Genomic DNA, 16,807 nt, shown 5'->3' on the forward strand with positions numbered 1-16,807 from the left:
TTAAACGTTGACATCGGCGTTTCTGAGGAACAGGTATAGATGAAGCAGAAGATCAGGATCCCGGCTACCTAAGATATCCCGGACGGGGATATCCGATTGTCTGCCTTTTGCTCTCAGTGCTCTAGAGAGCTGAGAGCGAGCAGCATGGAACCGGATACACGACCAGACAACATGCTCGATGTCGTGGTAGCCATCGCCACAATCACAAAGATTGTTTGCTGCGAGCCCAATGCGATAGAGATGCGCGTTTAGGTTGTAGTGATTGGACATAAGCCGAGATATCACGCGAATGAAATCACGACCTACATTCAATCCCTTGAACCATGCACTCGTCGAGACCTTAGGGATAATCGTGTGTAACCAACGACCGAACTCATCTTCACTCCACATGCGCTGCCAACTAACGAGTGTGTCCTGACGAGGAATGTGAAAAATTTATTATAGGCAATTTGCCTTTCAAAAACTGTGCCTTCTGAAGCGCCCACCTTAGCTAGCGAGTCCGCTTTCTCATTCCCCGGAATCGAGCAATGAGAGGGAACCCATGCTAAGGTAATCTTGAATAATTTTTCGACCAAAACACTCAATAGATGTCTTATTCTTGTTAGGAAATAAGATGAGCGTTTATCAACTTTCATTGAGCGGATTGCCTCTATTGAGCTGAGACTGTCTGAAAAAATAAAATAATGGTCGATGGGCAGTGTTTCAATGATCCCTAGAGCATAGTATATCGCACCCATTTCTGCGACATACACGGAACAAGGATCTTTGAGTTTGAAAGAGGCACTGGAATTTTCATTGAAGATGCCGAAGCCAGTGGACCCGTTTATGTATGAACCGTCAGTAAAGAACATTTTATCAGATCAAACTTTCCCATATTTTTCCGAAAATATCGACGGAATAACATTGGAGCGTAGGTGATCTGGTATTCCATGGATTTTTTGTCGCATGGACAGATCAAAAATGACAGAGGAATTGCAAAAGTATGGGAAGCAAACTTGGTTGGAGATGCCTGGTGAAGGGTGCACGTCGTGGGTAAGGTACTCATGGTATAAAGACATAAAACTTAACTGAGGAGTCAGTTGGAGTAGATTTTCGAAGTTATCAATCACCAATGGATTCATGATCTTGCAACGGATGAGAAATCTGTAGGATAATTATGTGAACCGAAGAGTAAGCGGGGGTACTCCTGCCAAAACTTCGAGACTCATCGTATGTGTCGAATGCAAACACTCCATGGCTATACGCAAGCAACGATATTGTATCCTCTCCACCATGAGAATATGAATCCTGGCAGCTGATCGGAAGCAAAAACTGCCATATTCTAACACTGACAATATCGTTGTTTTGTACAACTGAATGAGGTCTCCTGGATGGGCACCCCACCATGTTCCGGTTATTGTTTGGAGAAAATTGATTCTTTGCTGGCATTTCTGTTTCAAATACGCAATGTGTCTCCCCCAGGTACATTTAGAATCAAAATATACACCCAGGTATTTGAAAAACATAGAGTGTTGGATCGTTTTGCCGGATAGGTAAAGCTGGAATTGGGCGGGTTCGTGCTTCCTAGAAAAAACGACCATTTCAGTTTTCTCCGTAGAGAATTCGATACCCAGCTTGAGGGCCCACGTGAACAGATTGTTCATGGTATCTTGCAACGACTTTTGCAGAGCGACGGGATTAGTACCCGTGATGGAAATAACTCCATCGTCTGCAAGTTGTCTCAGCGTGCAGTCTCTAGTTAGACAATCATCCATATCATTGACGTAAAAACTGTACAAGAGGGGGCTTAGGCAGGAGCCTTGCGGTAGGCCCATAAAACTGTAACGAGAAGATTTTGAGTTGCCATGAGAGAAATTCATGTGCTTTTCTGACAGTAAATTGTACAGGAAATTATTCAGAATTGGTGAAAGTCCACGATTATGAAGCTTCTCTGAGAGAATTTCCATGGAAACTGAATCAAATGCCCCTTTGATATCGAGAAAAACGGAAGCCATTTGTTCTTTGCGAGCAAATGCGATTTGGATTTCTGAAGATAGCAGCGCGAGACAATCATTCGTCCCTTTACCTCGGCGGAAGCCAAACTGCGTATTTGACAGCAAATTGTTCGTTTCGACCCACTTGTCTAAACGAAGTAGAATCATTTTCTCTAACAATTTACGAATACAGGATAACATTGCAATCGGCCTATACGAGTTGTGATCGCAAGCCGGCTTGTTGGGTTTCCGTATGGCTATCACTCTCACTTGTCTATCATTTGTCTACTTTGTTTTACACAGAAATGTTTCCCACGCTGATGTCAATGTTTATAAACAAAAATAGTCGCTGTCATTTTTTACCCCCAATCGCATCTTCCATGCCTTATCTTCATACTGTCGAAACCGAACCATCTGTCAATTCTAACTCCTTGGGTGAAAAGATCAGCTAGTTGGTTTTCGGTTCGCACATGTTCAATTTTCACAGCGTCATTGGAAATGAGATTCCGTATGAAATGATGCTGCACATCAACATGCTTAGAGTGTTTTGATTCACAGATCTTGGCCATCCCGATACAACCTTGGTTGTTCTCGTAGATTGTGACTGGAACGCTAACGAAAAAAAATACGGGTCTAATATTTTGCGATAAAGAAAAAACGGGCCCAAAAGTTCAGCCACCCCTACTTTTATCTTTATTTTATATAATGGTTGAGATTTTTAATTTGTTCGATAGTTAGTCTCATGGCATATATTATCTTCAATGTGAAAAAAATTCGCGCGCATTCACAAATTTCGTTTAGTGTGCATCCATACAATTTTGTTAGCCTCACCTGGCTGTTTGGTGTCCTTACATGTAGTGGTATTTTGGTGCTCGCTGCATTACCCACTGAAGTCGCGCTGAAATTTGGTTGCCCACATCGAATCCAGTTGTATTGTGCTCATGTTTATACTCTCATGACAGATACTGGTTAAAAAATACGATTCAATCGATTCGGTACGTTATGTGGTCTAGTGAAACTCAGTTGGAGCTTAAAAATGCGGTGCATATCGATATGGATCAATATGAGCACCGAGAGGAGGAGCATTCATCGCAGGCGAAAACAGTACTATCGAGTAAGGGGGACTGCGGTAATGTGTTTCATTTGTAGTTTGCAAAAATGTGTATTTTTTAAGGCATTGGAGGATTCCTGAAAGATGGGTTATTTGCGTGGATGGCGAGAGGGTCTCAGCTTGAAGTTCTGTGTGCCAAAACTGGCGAGAAGCTGCTGTCATACAACTTCGAGTGCGATTCAAAGTAAGATGAGTTTGTTTTTTTAAATAGAAAATTAAATTTTTTAAGTTCGTATTCTTCTACAGAATGAGGTACTGCACGATCTGCAGCGTACAGGAAGTACCGGTTGAAGATATCAGCTCCTGTATGATTGCTGTCGGGATACAGCTAGAAAAAGATATGAGCACAATTATTGTTCTAACAGTGCAAGGCAATCGAGTACTAGGGCGTATTGATATTCACGAGAAAATATCATGTCTCCAGTTTATAAATAAGCTATCCTACAGTAGAGGAAAACTAGCGAAATTCGATGGATGTTTAGCTATGGGAACAGCATCTGGAAAAATAGTGCTAATAGATGCGTGTCTAAATTTTGAAGAGAACCGTAATTTTACTTTGTTTTTTTCCATTTCGAATAACATTCATCATTTGCTTCTAATTCCAGCTATATTCGGACGTCGTTTGGCAATGAACAGACCAGAGAAAAGTCAGTGTCATATTGAGTGTGCCGAAGTTGGTGGAGAGCGCGAACTTCAGAATCATGAACTCATTCGAGATCGAGGAATATATTTCGGTGTGCAGTTGGAAACAACTGAAAACGATGAGAGTTCTGTCGTTTCATTGCTTGATCTCCCCGCTCTTATGGCAATTGCTGTTGGATATGCCGATGGCCGAATGGTTCTTTACAATCTTCTCGATTTGCGTATAATTCACGTTTTTCATCCGCCTATAGAGAACACTCCTATAATAGGTATGGATTTCGTTGAGCCTGCTGATGATCCAAAGGCATGCGTTTACATTTGGACGTTCCATGCTGGAGAGGAGGGAGCGTTTGCAATTATGCATACTTTAATGTATGAAGAAAAATTTGCTGAGAAGAATGAATATGTATACGAAAGATTTATATCATGCAGTCCGCGTCTAAATGTTCCGTGTTACGATAAAGGGAGCTTCCCTTTGGGTGTGCAGTCGATTATGAAAACAGTGAGTCAAGAAGAGGAGATTCTGACATTGTCTGTTTTAAGTTGGATTGCTTCGGATCATTCTACCTACATCTTAGTTTTCGATTTAAACCAATGGTATAAAGCAGAGATGCCATTTACGTGTGATTGGAGGAAGGAGCTAAACCACACGGTTGTGTTCAATATTAAAGATACTGCAATGATGACACGTCTTACGGCGGATTCCTTAATACCGTTCAATTCCATTCATCGACCGGAAGAGCATTTTTATCCAAATTCGTTAACTTTTGGTAGGCGAATGGTTGGCTTTCAATGGTCCAGTTTTAATTTAACTTAACGTCTACTTTCAGATATATTTGTGTTGAAAAACGATATATGTGCTCAGTATCACTGGATTGGATTACAGAACAAGATCTTGGAACATTTCGAACGAAGCGGATCATCTTGCATATTGGAACCATGTCAGCTCTATAATGTTATGTTGCAAGCCTCTTTAATACCACAATTCATCGATTACAATTACTCCATAGAGGCACCATTGGAAATAAAACGAGAGTTTTTACTTTCGGTTGCACTGGAATACAACTCCTATTCTCTACTACGCAAATGTGCCGTCAACTGGGCAGATGGAAGTCACCTGGGGCAGGAACCAAACGACGGAGTTTCTTTGTCTACCCTAACGGATTGGATATGGAATCGTGCGAAAGCATTGAAGGAATTAACGAACACAATTTGTGTGTCATTATTTGATTTATCAGGACGCCGAATTGACTATGGAACACAAAAAACCTTACTTCACTGCTCCCGGCAGCTAAGGTTGCTTTCTAATCTCTATGATGTGTTACTCGTTCAGTGCAGACAATATATTCCAAACAAAGGTGAGATATTTTTTCATTTTTTCTCGCATTGTGTTTTATCTTTGCAATTTTATCGAATAGTTTTCATAAGTCTCACAAGTCAGCAAAAATCAATTCAACACGCTGCGGATTATCAAGAGGTTGTACAATGGCTGTTGAACGTCGGATTATTGCCGGAAGGAAACATAGATGGAATTAACCTATCGGAAGAATTCTTATTAGTGCCGTTCCCTTATCAAGCCATCTGTTCATACTATGTTTCGCAGAGGGAAACACTCAGCGATGGAAAATTGAAGCACGGCAATTCATCAAGTCCTGCCAAACAAAGCTGCAAATATTTATTTATCGATAATTTCATTGAGCACGAGTTTTCCACCGACTCACTAAGAAATATTTGGAGTGAAAGCAGTGCTCCCGGATTGTATCCACCCAACTCGATGCAAAATTTATTAAGAGCATTGCTCATACAGGATGTTAGTACCGAGGCAAAATATATTCTGCTGTGTTATACGTTCATGGATATTACGGCAGTGCTTGGCGAGGGAAGGTAAGTACTAGTTTTTGTGTATTTGAAGATTGAAGTTGTTTGTGAAATTCTGTTCAAATTCGTGATACGTTGATACCCGATTAAAGCGTAATTGATACTGCAAGAGAAAAGTAAAGGTTGCTACATCAACCGTTATTTGTTTTCAGCATTATTTTTAAAAACAGTAGCAAGTAGACATAACCGGAAGCTGCTGTTGATGAAATATTGTTTTTAGTATCACAGATCAGATATTGTGGTTTGTATTCCGCTACACATATAGTGCTCAGGCCAGTGGATGAATATTGGGTGTGTGACGAAGAAATTGTGATCAGCGATGATCCGGTTGCGTGTGTTGGAAGTTGTGGCGCTCGTATACACAGACGCTGCACAAATCTGACTAAAGCAGCAGCAAAGCTGATCAACGCTTATGCGAATGTTCTATTTAAGTATAATGACCGTTTATCTACTGGTAAACAGAATGATTTTGTTGTTGACAATTCATTGTTGAAAGAGGAGATGAAAAATCTCATTTTCATAGCAGAGACAATAACCAATATTCGTGATGCGATTGCTTTGGAAACGAACCTTAACCCTTTCTCTACGAGCGTCGTCTACATGCGACATCCGCGATGACCTGTGTGTACGAGTGTCGTCTATAGCTTGATGATACTGCACATTGATCACACCAGCGCGATATGAATACTTTTCAGCGCAGTGCTCCGTACAGAGATAGCACTCCGACGGAGCACATTGCCGTAGTGAAAGGGTTAATACTGCTCTTCAACAACATATGAAAAAGTTTGACAGCAGTGTAGCTAGAATTATGGAAATTATATTTTGAACAAAAAGCTATGGTTGTAGAAATGGTATTGGGCTCGCATATTTTTGAAATCAAAGTTAGATGAACGGTGTTGAAAACTATTAAATGAATTTGGATACTACTAACAGTTTTTTTTTTGGATGAAGGCTAAATCCAATATGGATACAAACAATGCGATTCAAGTATAGTTTCTAGCAGGCGGTTTCTGGCAAGACTTCAATCTGGCTGTTAACTGAGCGAAACAGGGCTGCCGTTTGTACCAACGTCATCTACATTAGTACCGCGGTGTCCCACCCATAAACCTTGATGAGAATCAGAGTTTTCTGGAACACTGGAACCAGGTTTACTCTTTTTCTCGACGTCCAGTGCAGCCTATTTCTGAAGAACAACTACTCAAGATTCTCAAATGTGTTCGTACACTACTGTCTCGCTTTGGAAACACTTATTTGATCCGATCTCTTATCCACTGGTTCCGCCTAGTTCCACCAATCATCAATCCCAAATCATCAATCTTCACGTCTTTTATGTCTTCGTACCACTTGCCTCTTCTAGTAATTTTGGGAAAGTGCCCCTAATGCAACTTCTACCGAGCGAATTAGTCTTTCCCATGTGTCGCCCATGTGCAGTTACGCTGGTGGGATAAATTTCCAAGTTGTCTCAGCGGTAGTGAACTTTTCCGCCAGTGTAATGTTCAATGCTTTCTGATGCGCCTTCATCTCGTTATGTGTACCTTGAAAGAAGATGGAGTTGTTGGTTCAAATTCTGCTCTACCTACTTCTGCGTTACATAAAGCGATGTACCTCCATGGGAACTGCTCTTGAACCTTTCATCGTTTCACGCTTTTCCTGTCCACTCTTGCGAGTATTGGTTAAAAGTCGTCCAATCAGGTGAAAGTAGCCTCTGTACGAAAGCGGTCAAATGTTTATTTATTTGTTTATTTTTCGATTCATTAACAGGCTGTAAGGGCCCTAAAGATGTATCTTAAATCTAAACACGAATATTGCATTAGAAGAAGTCGTGCATAGTCATCACATAAAACAATAATCACATGGCAGTCTGTTCATTAAAAAAATGATTCTCCGACAAAGAAGCATTCGGGATAGGTGATAGTCAAACAGTCTGATTGCCCTGTTAAAAGTCTCTGCAAATCACTGAATTCTCCAAACATACCAAATACAAACATACGTAGTATCCGGAAACCTCGAGGCTTTCCAAGAGAATGGGACAATCGATGTGTCCTTGCAAAACATCAGCTATTAGCAAAGCTCTGGCAGTGTCTCTACGGAACGACAAAGATTCCAAGTCGACCAGCTGACAACGACTCTCGTAACTCGGTAATCGCAAAGGGTCTGTACCGTACTCTAATACAGAACGAGTAAGAACAATAGAGGGATTTGAGGCAGTAGATGTCGGTGAAGTTTTTAGCAATCCTGAAGGTGAACCCCAGAGTTCTGGATGTTTATTGACCATGAACGAGACGTGTGGTTGAAAAAAGATTTGCGTGTCCAAAATAACATCCAAGTCCTTGACTTCGCTGATGCGCTTAATTACCGTGTTGAACTAAACATTTGTACAGTATGTTTCATATCGTGCGCGCAAACGAAATGACAGAACATTTAGCGGGGTTTACGGGGTTGAGAACACAGAAAATTTGTGGTAGTAGAATTGGAATGTGCGATATGCCTTATGGCCTCTATTAGGCGAGCACCAAAATCGGCCATCTTGAGCTCGAGTCTTGGGTTTGTGTTGTAACGCTAACGTAGCGAGGTGGTGAAATAAAAGAAACAATGTTAAGTTGAACACGTTGAACACGATTACAGAAACAGGTCTGAAGAGCGAATTAATAAAACAGGGAGATGGCAGATTTAAAAAGCTTCCTTTGACAGGAGTAAAAATTTTGGACTGCCATCAATTAGGAAAAGTGTCCAAGGGAGAGGGAAAACAAAATTCACGCCCTGTTAGCTTACCTAAAAAATCGAGTGCAACGGACAAACAAAATCAGGTTCCTCCTGGCTTGCGTGGGAATAGTTCACCTTCGAATGACCCAGCACATGAGGGGACATCAAAAATCTGTTTTTCCGTCCAGTTCAACTTTCCAATCGGGATTTGTAAAGTAGACTGACATTTTGGATCAAATCTTCATGTGTTTTAACGTTTCTGACTCCATCAGAACCATTGTCACCGTAATGCTTCCAGTATTAAAGACAATTTTGCAGCAATTGATGCAACAATGGCTTCTCCTTGCAATGATTATCTCTCTTGTTGTCTAATTCAAATAGAGAGTCCGGAGATAATATTGTTCTACAGTGGAATTTTCGTAGTCTTATTCCTAAATTAGATACATTCAAATTTTTAATTCATAACTTCAATTGTGATGTTTTTGCTCTGTCCGAAACATGACTTTCTTCGCGAGATGATCTCTCTTTCCACGATTTTTATATTATACGCATGGACCGTGATGACAGATACGGAGGGGTGCTATTTGGGATCAATAAGTGCTCACTCCTTCAGGAGCCACGATTGATTTTGGGAGACTTCAACTCTCACAGAACCGCCTGGGGGGAACAGTACGATTACAACCGTTCATTGTTGATGTATGGCCTTTGTAACAGCTTCAATATGACCGTTTTGAACACTGGAGAAACAACACGTGTACCTAAACCTCCTGCTAAACCAAGTGCTTGACCTTTCGCTTCGCTCAAATTCACTATCGTTAGATTGCAAGTGGAATGTAATTCAGGATCCCAACGGTAGTGATCACTTGCCAATCAAAAGTTCCATCACCAATGGGTCAAATTCTTCTGAATGTATAAACATGGCATATGACCTCAAAAGACACATTCGGCCTGATTCTGCGTGGCGTGTGAGGTGAGATGACAATTGTCACTTATGTCACGCGATTCCACCAGGCGTATGCCGTGAGAAATCTCACTTGAATGAACTCTCGCCGTATTCCCGCTCTCAAATCTACGTAACGATTGTCACATGAACTGAGATTTCTAGGTGACAATCGTCGATATGTCTTGAGGTGTCGACAGCGCATAAAAACAAATGAAAAATGGAAGAGGAATAATAAGTGTCGTTTTGGGTCGTATAGAATCGATAGTAATAGTATTGTATTTTCCAATAAATTCAATTTATCATCAATTTTCACAGTGCGAGTGAGGAATTGCAAGTAGTTTGATTTTTTGTGAAAGCGGTAGTGAATCTGTTATCCCTCAATCGGACGAATAAGCACACCGGAATTGTTTCCTTTTCATGAAATCTATTTATTTTCTCTAAAATATATCTATCACATGAATCTTGTGTTTCATCTATCTAGACGCGAGTCATCATCACCGAACTGCATATCCATTTCAGAAGCCGTGGTATACGCTGGGGCCGGAACGAGAACAACAATTTAGCACTGAGAGCGCAGAGAGCTACGATCAAAACAAATAATAATGTTAAACTTTACAGGATACAATCAACCGTTTCACTAAATCTCAATCAAATACTTGCATATTCGGCAGAATGTCCTGATACACAACAAACTTTTTATGCTAACAACAGGCCAAGTTAAATCAGATCTATAGATACGGTACTGACTGAAGCAAAACAAATATCTGACCTCTCTGAGCGAAACAAATAAAATTCTGGGATGCCAGATGTTTTTTTTTTTTTCAAATATATGCGATACAAATTTGAAATATTTGTAAATATGTGCTAATGTCTGAGATACTAGTTAGTTTCGTTTATCACTTGTAATCAATAATGTTTTGTCACTATTTTAAATAGCCTGCAGCAGGAATAAAAGGTGGTGACAAAATTAAAGGTCTGCAAATTCGTGAACATATGTGCGAGAAAAGAGAAAACAGATATGGTGGTTTTTTCTAGGAAGCATAGACCCGCAAAACCAAAGCTTCAACTTTTCGGTAAACCGATCACTCATGCTATGTCATTTAAGTATCTTGGGGTCTTTTTTTTTTGGCAGACTTATCTCACTTCTTAACTAGGCGAACCTAGCCAGAATTTTCACCTGCCCCCGGGCTTCTGAATGCCAAAGGGGGACTAGGCTCTGCGGAATGCACGTATCTGCATGCTCGTGCTGTTTCAGTCCTGACCGAGAAATTGTCGGACAATCGCGCAGGTGCTAAGGATGACCGACTTTTGGATGCCGGCCAATTCCTTCTCCATGTTCAACACCTTTAGCGCTTCCAGAAGTGTCTTCGGGATAATTCCAGTTCCAGAGAGAACGACTGGAACAATTCTTGGGACCTCCCTTAGCCCCCACAGTTCCTTGAGCTCCACGGCCAATGGTCGGTACTTGCAGATTTTGCGACCGTGGGTCTCCTCCAGATTCTGATTCAGTGGAATAGCGACATCGATGATGGTGACTTTGCGGTCGCTCTTGTCGTAAACCATTATATCTGGACGGTTGTAGTGGATCGAGAGGTCGGTCAGAACAGTGCGATCCCAGTACAGCTTGAAACGGTCATTTTCCAGGACATGTGCAGGCAGGTACCGGTAGTTTGGTACGTTGTCTTCCAGTAGAGCACATTGGAGCGCCAGTTGTCGATGAACAATACGGGCCACGTTGTTGTGGCGCTCGGTGTAGGCTGCGTTGGCCAAAACGGGACAGCCTCCCATAATGTGCTCTATGTTTTCACCTGGTTGATGGCACATCCGGCAAATGTCATCAACGTCTTGATGCCAGACGTACCGCCTGCAGTTTCTCGTCGGCATTATCCTGTCCTGGATGGCTATCATGTCGGCTTCTACTACTGAAGAGAGTTCACCACGCGTTAGCCACAGATTAGATGCGGCCTTGTCGACGTGTGGCCGGTCCAGTTGATGGGGGTGGGCACCATGCACTGCCTTCTGCTTCCAAGCTGCAATCTTCTCCTCCACTGTCTGCAGATTGCAGTTGAGTTGGTACTCCGCTTGCGCCAAGTGCAGAGCGCTGTATCCTCTGTCGGCGGCGCAGACAGCCCGGTATAGCGCGTTTTGGTTGGCGCGTTCTGCGAAGTACTCGCGCAGTTGTCGTACCTGGGCAACACACAGTGCAGATATGTCGACTATTCCAAGTCCCCCTTCTTTGCGTGGCAGTGAAACTCTCTCCAGTGCCGATTGAGGATGGTGCATTCCGGCCTCTTTAAATGCTTTCCTCATCCTCCTCTCAAGGTCCTCTAGGTCAGTTTTGCTCCATTTGACTACACCAAAACTGAAGGTCAGCAGGGGAACCGCGAATGTGTTGATCGCGCGTACCTTGTTCCCCGCGTTGAGGAAAGTCCTCAGGACACAGTTCACTCGACTCAAGAACTTGTCTCGCAGCTCCGTCTTGATGTCGGAGTGGCGAATCCCGGTGAGCTGTCGGAATCCAAGATATTTATAGGATTCGCCACAAACCATGTCTCTTATGAACTCGCCGTCATAGACCTCGTAACCTCCGGATTCGGTAAGCTGCCCTTTCAGCAGATGGACACAGCGGCACTTGTCGAGGCCGAACTCCATGCAGATGTCCCTGCTTATGTCTTCGACAACCCGGATAGCTACACCTAGACGCTGACGTGAATCAGCGTAGACCTTGAGATCATCCATGTAGAAGGTATGGGTCATTTCTTCGTGGGCGCCGTCGCCATACCTTATTTTATAGCCATGACCGTTTCTATTGAGCGTCCTACTGAGGGGGTTCAGTGCCAGACAAAACCAAAGCGGGCTGAAAGAGTCGCCTTGGAATATCCCCCTCTTTATCTGCAGCGTTCTAGACTGCAACACATTTTCCCCATCACTGAGGTGCAGAGACGTACTCCACTGCCTCATCGCATGCTGCAGGAACCTAACGACGACGGGATCAATTTTGTAGAGCTCCAATACCCGGACGAGAAACGAGTGAGGTATGGAGTCATAAGCCTTCCTGTAATCGATGTAGGCCATACTTAGGTTCCGCTGGTTATATACCGCCTGGCCGACTATGGCTGCGTCGATGATGGCCTGGTCTTTGCAGCCATGCGTATTTTTCCTGCATCCTTTCTGCTCTTCTGCGATGATGTGATGCTGTTCGCAGTGAGCAGAAACTTTGGCGGTAATTATGCTGCTCAGTATTTTGTACAGACTCGATAGGCACGTTATCGGTCTGTACTTTGATGGGTTCAATGTGTTGCTGTCTTTCGGGAGGAGGAAGGTGACGCCACGGGTGGCGAATTCAGGAAGGTTGTGTGGGTCACGTAGCACCTTGTTGAAGCACTCAGCTATCTTTGGATGTGCGACGGTCAGCTTCTTGTGCCAAAAGTTCTGGACACCATCGGGGCCCGGTGCTGCCCAGTTCCTCAGGTACCGCGAGGCTTCGCGGACATCGTTCTCTCCGACGATGATAGCTGACATCTCTCCAATTTCACCACAACTCTCCTCCTCCCGTCTTAACCACATTTGCCCGTCGCGATGTTCTACTGGGGTATCCCAAATACCAGCCCAGAAGTTCGTCACATCGCTAATATCTGGCAAACCTTCGCGGTAGTCGGGCTTCTCGTCGCTAATGTGGTCGTAGAACGCTTTCTCGTTATCTCTGAACATCCGATTTTGTTCCTGGCGCTTTGCAGAATCAGAGTAACGTTTCAGCCGTTTTGTAAGGACGCTCAATTGCTGTACCAGTGTGTCGAGTTTTTCCGTCAGCTGGTGAGCTCCCAGCTGGCGAAGTTCAGTAGGCCGCACGATCACAGCAACTTGGCGACATAATTTCACCGATCTGCTGCCTCTTTTGTACGCCATCAGTCTTCCAATTGCGGCGCGCTTGTTTAGGATCCGTTGCTCCAATCTCCTTCGCCATGGAGGCTCACGCCTTTCACGGAGATGTTGGAGCAGTCTGCCTCTTGGCCTAATACGGTATCCTAAACTTTTGGCGGTCGCCACAGCAGCACAGTAAACTTTCAGTTGCAGCTCCTCCATGTTCTCAGCATCAACCAAGTGCAGCGGAAGAACGTGCTCGTTCATGAGCTTTACTGCACTTGTCAGCCTGCGGGAATGCTGCAACTTCGGGATCCTGGGGCGCGACAAAGGGTCTGTGTCGCGGAACTGTGAGATCGCCTCGTCGTAATGGAAGACCAGATCGCGTAGTAGTTGTTGATCTGGCTGTGTATCTTCCGGCTCAGGGGGTTGTTGTACTGTGGCCTCCACTGGTGCTGATTCGCGTGCCCGACTCGCGAATGAATTGCTCAGCCGTACTGAACTTCGTCTCGACACATCGCTTGCTCTGCTTGTTCTGGAGCTTAGTTCTCTCTGCACCTGCTGCTTGATCTCGTCGACTTGCGTTTGGGAGAGCATATTGTTGCGTACAATCGCTCTACGCCTCGCGTTCATCGCGTTTTGGTCAAGCCTCCCGACGAACTCTGGATACGCTTCCTCGAACATTGCGAGTATTCAAGGGCGACCGCTCATGTCCGTCTCCAAAGCAGTGCAGATGTAATAGGCGCGGATCACGAATTCGTTCATTTCGTGTGTCCACATGATCCGTCGCCTAGTAGTACCCACAAGTGTGGACGACTGTCGTCTGACAGTCGCAACACGCCTCGTAGGCGCAGCGTTTCGTTGGTGATGTCGATGGCTGCTGTTTCCGTGTGGCGGTAGCTCTTCGGGTTGAACCCGGCTGGTGGCCCGCTCTTGCACATCGCCCTCCAGCCGCTGGCCGCTCGCTCTTACGCCCGTTCCAGGACCAGCTCCAGTTCGGGGACCCTCCTCGGGTGATCGCATTCGTAGTATTCGTCTTGACCTTAGCTCCATTGTCTGGGTGTATCTCCTTTGCCCGGGAGACAGCGGGTTGGCAAGGCCTCCATGACCCGGGAGGCCTTCCCCGGGAGAGATATAGCGCTCTGACTCGCTCGCACCCCCTCACTTAGCCACTTTCGACACCCGTTCTCGGAGCCAAGACCAGGTGTGTGTTTCCAGTTCACGCCCGATCTAAAAATGTCGTCATATGATCTTCTTGGAGGCGTGAGATAGGAACATTTGAGACCAACAGGTAGGCTCCTACCCTAGTGTTGATCCCCATTTGAGAACCAACCTCCTTTTTTGGCAGACTTATCTCACTTCTTAACTAGGCGAACCTAGCCAGAATTTTCACCTGCCCCGGGCTTCTGAATGCCAAAGGGGGACTAGGCTCTGCGGAATGCACGTATCTGCATGCTCGTGCTGTTTCAGTGCTGACCGAGAAATTGTCGGACAATCGCGCAGGTGCTAAGGATGACCGACTTTTGGATGCCGGCCAATTCCTTCTCCATGTTCAACACCTTTAGCGCTTCCAGAAGTGTCTTCGGGACAATTCCAGTTCCAGAGAGAACGACTGGAACAATTCTTGGGACCTCCCTTAGCCCCCACAGTTCCTTGAGCTCCACGGCCAATGGTCGGTACTTGCAGATTTTGCGACCGTGAGTCTCCTCCAGATTCTGGTTCAGTGGAATAGCGACATCGATGATGGTGACTTTGCGGTCGCTCTTGTCGTAAACCATTATATCTGGACGGTTGTGGTGGAGGTCGGTCAGAACAGTGCGATCCCAGTACAGCTTGAAACGGTCATTTTCCAGGACAGATGCAGGCAGGTACCGGTAGTTTGGTACGTTGTCTTCCAGTAGAGCACATTGGAGCGCCAGTTGTCGATGAACAATACGGGCCACGTTGTTGTGGCGCTCGGTGTAGGCTGCGTTGGCCAAAACGGGACAGCCTCCCATAATGTGCTCTATGTTTTCACCTGGTTGATGGCACATCCGGCAAATGTCATCAACGTCTTGATGCCAGACGTACCGCCTGCAGTTTTTCGTCGGCATTATCCTGTCCTGGATGGCTATCATGTCGGCTTCTACTACTGAAGAGAGTTCACCACGCGTTAGCCACAGATTAGATGCGGCCTTGTCGACGTGTGGCCGATCCAGTTGATGGGGGTGGGCACCATGCACTGCCTTCTGCTTCCAAGCTGCAATCTTCTCCTCCACTCTCTGCAGGTTGTAGTTGAGTTGGTACTTCGCTTGCGCCAAGTGCAGAGCGCTGTATCCTCTGTCGTCTGCGCAGACAGCCCGGTATAGCGCGTTTTGGTTGGCGCGTTCTGCGAAGTACTCGCGCAGTTGTCGTACCTGGGCAACACACAGTGCAGATATGTCGACTATTCCAAGTCCCCCTTCTTTGCGTGGCAGTGAAACTCTCTCCAGTGCCGATTGAGGATGGTGCATTCCGGCCTCTTTAAATGCTTTCCTCATCCTCCTCTCAAGGTCCTCTAGGTCAGTTTTGCTCCATTTGACTACACCAAAACTGAAGGTCAGCAGGGGAACCGCGAATGTGTTGATCGCGCGTACCTTGTTCCCCGCGTTGAGGAAAGTCCTCAGGACACAGTTCACTCGACTCAAGAACTTGTCTCGCAGCTCCGTCTTGATGTCGGAGTGGCGAATCCCGGTGAGCTGTCGAAATCCAAGATATTTATAGGATTCGCCACAAACCATGTCTCTTATGAACTCGCCGTCATAGACCTCGTAACCTCCGGATTCGGTAAGCTGCCCTTTCAGCAGATGGACACAGCGGCACTTGTCAAGGCCGAACTCCATGCAGATGTCCCTGCTTATGTCTTCGACAACCCGGATAGCTACACCTAGACGCTGACGTGAATCAGCGTAGACCTTGAGATCATCCATGTAGAAGGTATGGGTCACTTCTTCGTGAGCGCCGTCGCCATACCTTATTTTATAGCCATGACCGTTTCTATTGAGCGTCCTACTGAGGGGGTTCAGTGCCAGACAAAACCAAAGCGGGCTGAAAGAGTCGCCTTGGAATATCCCCCTCTTTATCTGCAGCGTTCTAGACTGCAACACATTTTCCCCATCACTGAGGTGCAGAGACGTACTCCACTGCCTCATCGCATGCTGCAGGAACCTAACGATGACGGGATCAATTTTGTAGAGCTCCAATACCCGGACGAGAAACGAGTGAGGTATGGAGTCATAAGCCTTCCTGTAATCGATGTAGGCCATACTTAGGTTCCGCTGGTTATATACCGCCTGGCCGACTATGGCTGCGTCGATGATGGCCTGGTCTTTGCAGCCATGCGTATTTTTCCTGCATCCTTTCTGCTCTTCTGCGATGATGTGATGCTGTTCGCAGTGAGCAGAAACTTTGGCGGTAATTATGCTGCTCAGTATTTTGTACAGACTAGATAGGCACGTTATCGGTCTGTACTTTGATGGGTTCAATGTGTTGCTGTCTTTCGGGAGGAGGAAGGTGACGCCACGGGTGGCGAATTCAGGAAGGTTGTGTGGGTCACGTAGCACCTTGTTGAAGCACTCAGCTATCTTTGGATGTGCGACGGTCAGCTTCTTGTGCCAAAAGTTCTGGACACCATCGGGGCCCGGTGCTGCCCAGTTCCTCAGGTACCGCGAGGCTTCG

General features: G+C 45.2%; 1 protein-coding gene across 1 annotated transcript in view; it reads left to right on the forward strand.

Moving 5' to 3' along the window:
- The first annotated feature begins 2,853 nt into the window (after positions 1 to 2,853).
- The window catches only part of LOC129775976 (uncharacterized), a 45,792-nt gene continuing 31,838 nt past the window's right edge, over positions 2,854 to 16,807 (forward strand). Inside the window, exons 1-6 of the mRNA XM_055781281.1 lie at positions 2,854 to 3,087; positions 3,148 to 3,268; positions 3,331 to 3,629; positions 3,690 to 4,496; positions 4,557 to 5,084; positions 5,145 to 5,610. Coding sequence (XP_055637256.1) covers positions 2,976 to 3,087; positions 3,148 to 3,268; positions 3,331 to 3,629; positions 3,690 to 4,496; positions 4,557 to 5,084; positions 5,145 to 5,610 — 2,333 coding nt within the window. The 5' untranslated portion in view covers positions 2,854 to 2,975. The remainder of the gene's footprint in view (positions 3,088 to 3,147; positions 3,269 to 3,330; positions 3,630 to 3,689; positions 4,497 to 4,556; positions 5,085 to 5,144; positions 5,611 to 16,807) is intronic.

This window comes from Toxorhynchites rutilus, chromosome 3 (genome assembly GCF_029784135.1).
Source record: "Toxorhynchites rutilus septentrionalis strain SRP chromosome 3, ASM2978413v1, whole genome shotgun sequence".
NCBI lineage: Eukaryota > Metazoa > Arthropoda > Insecta > Diptera > Culicidae > Toxorhynchites > Toxorhynchites rutilus.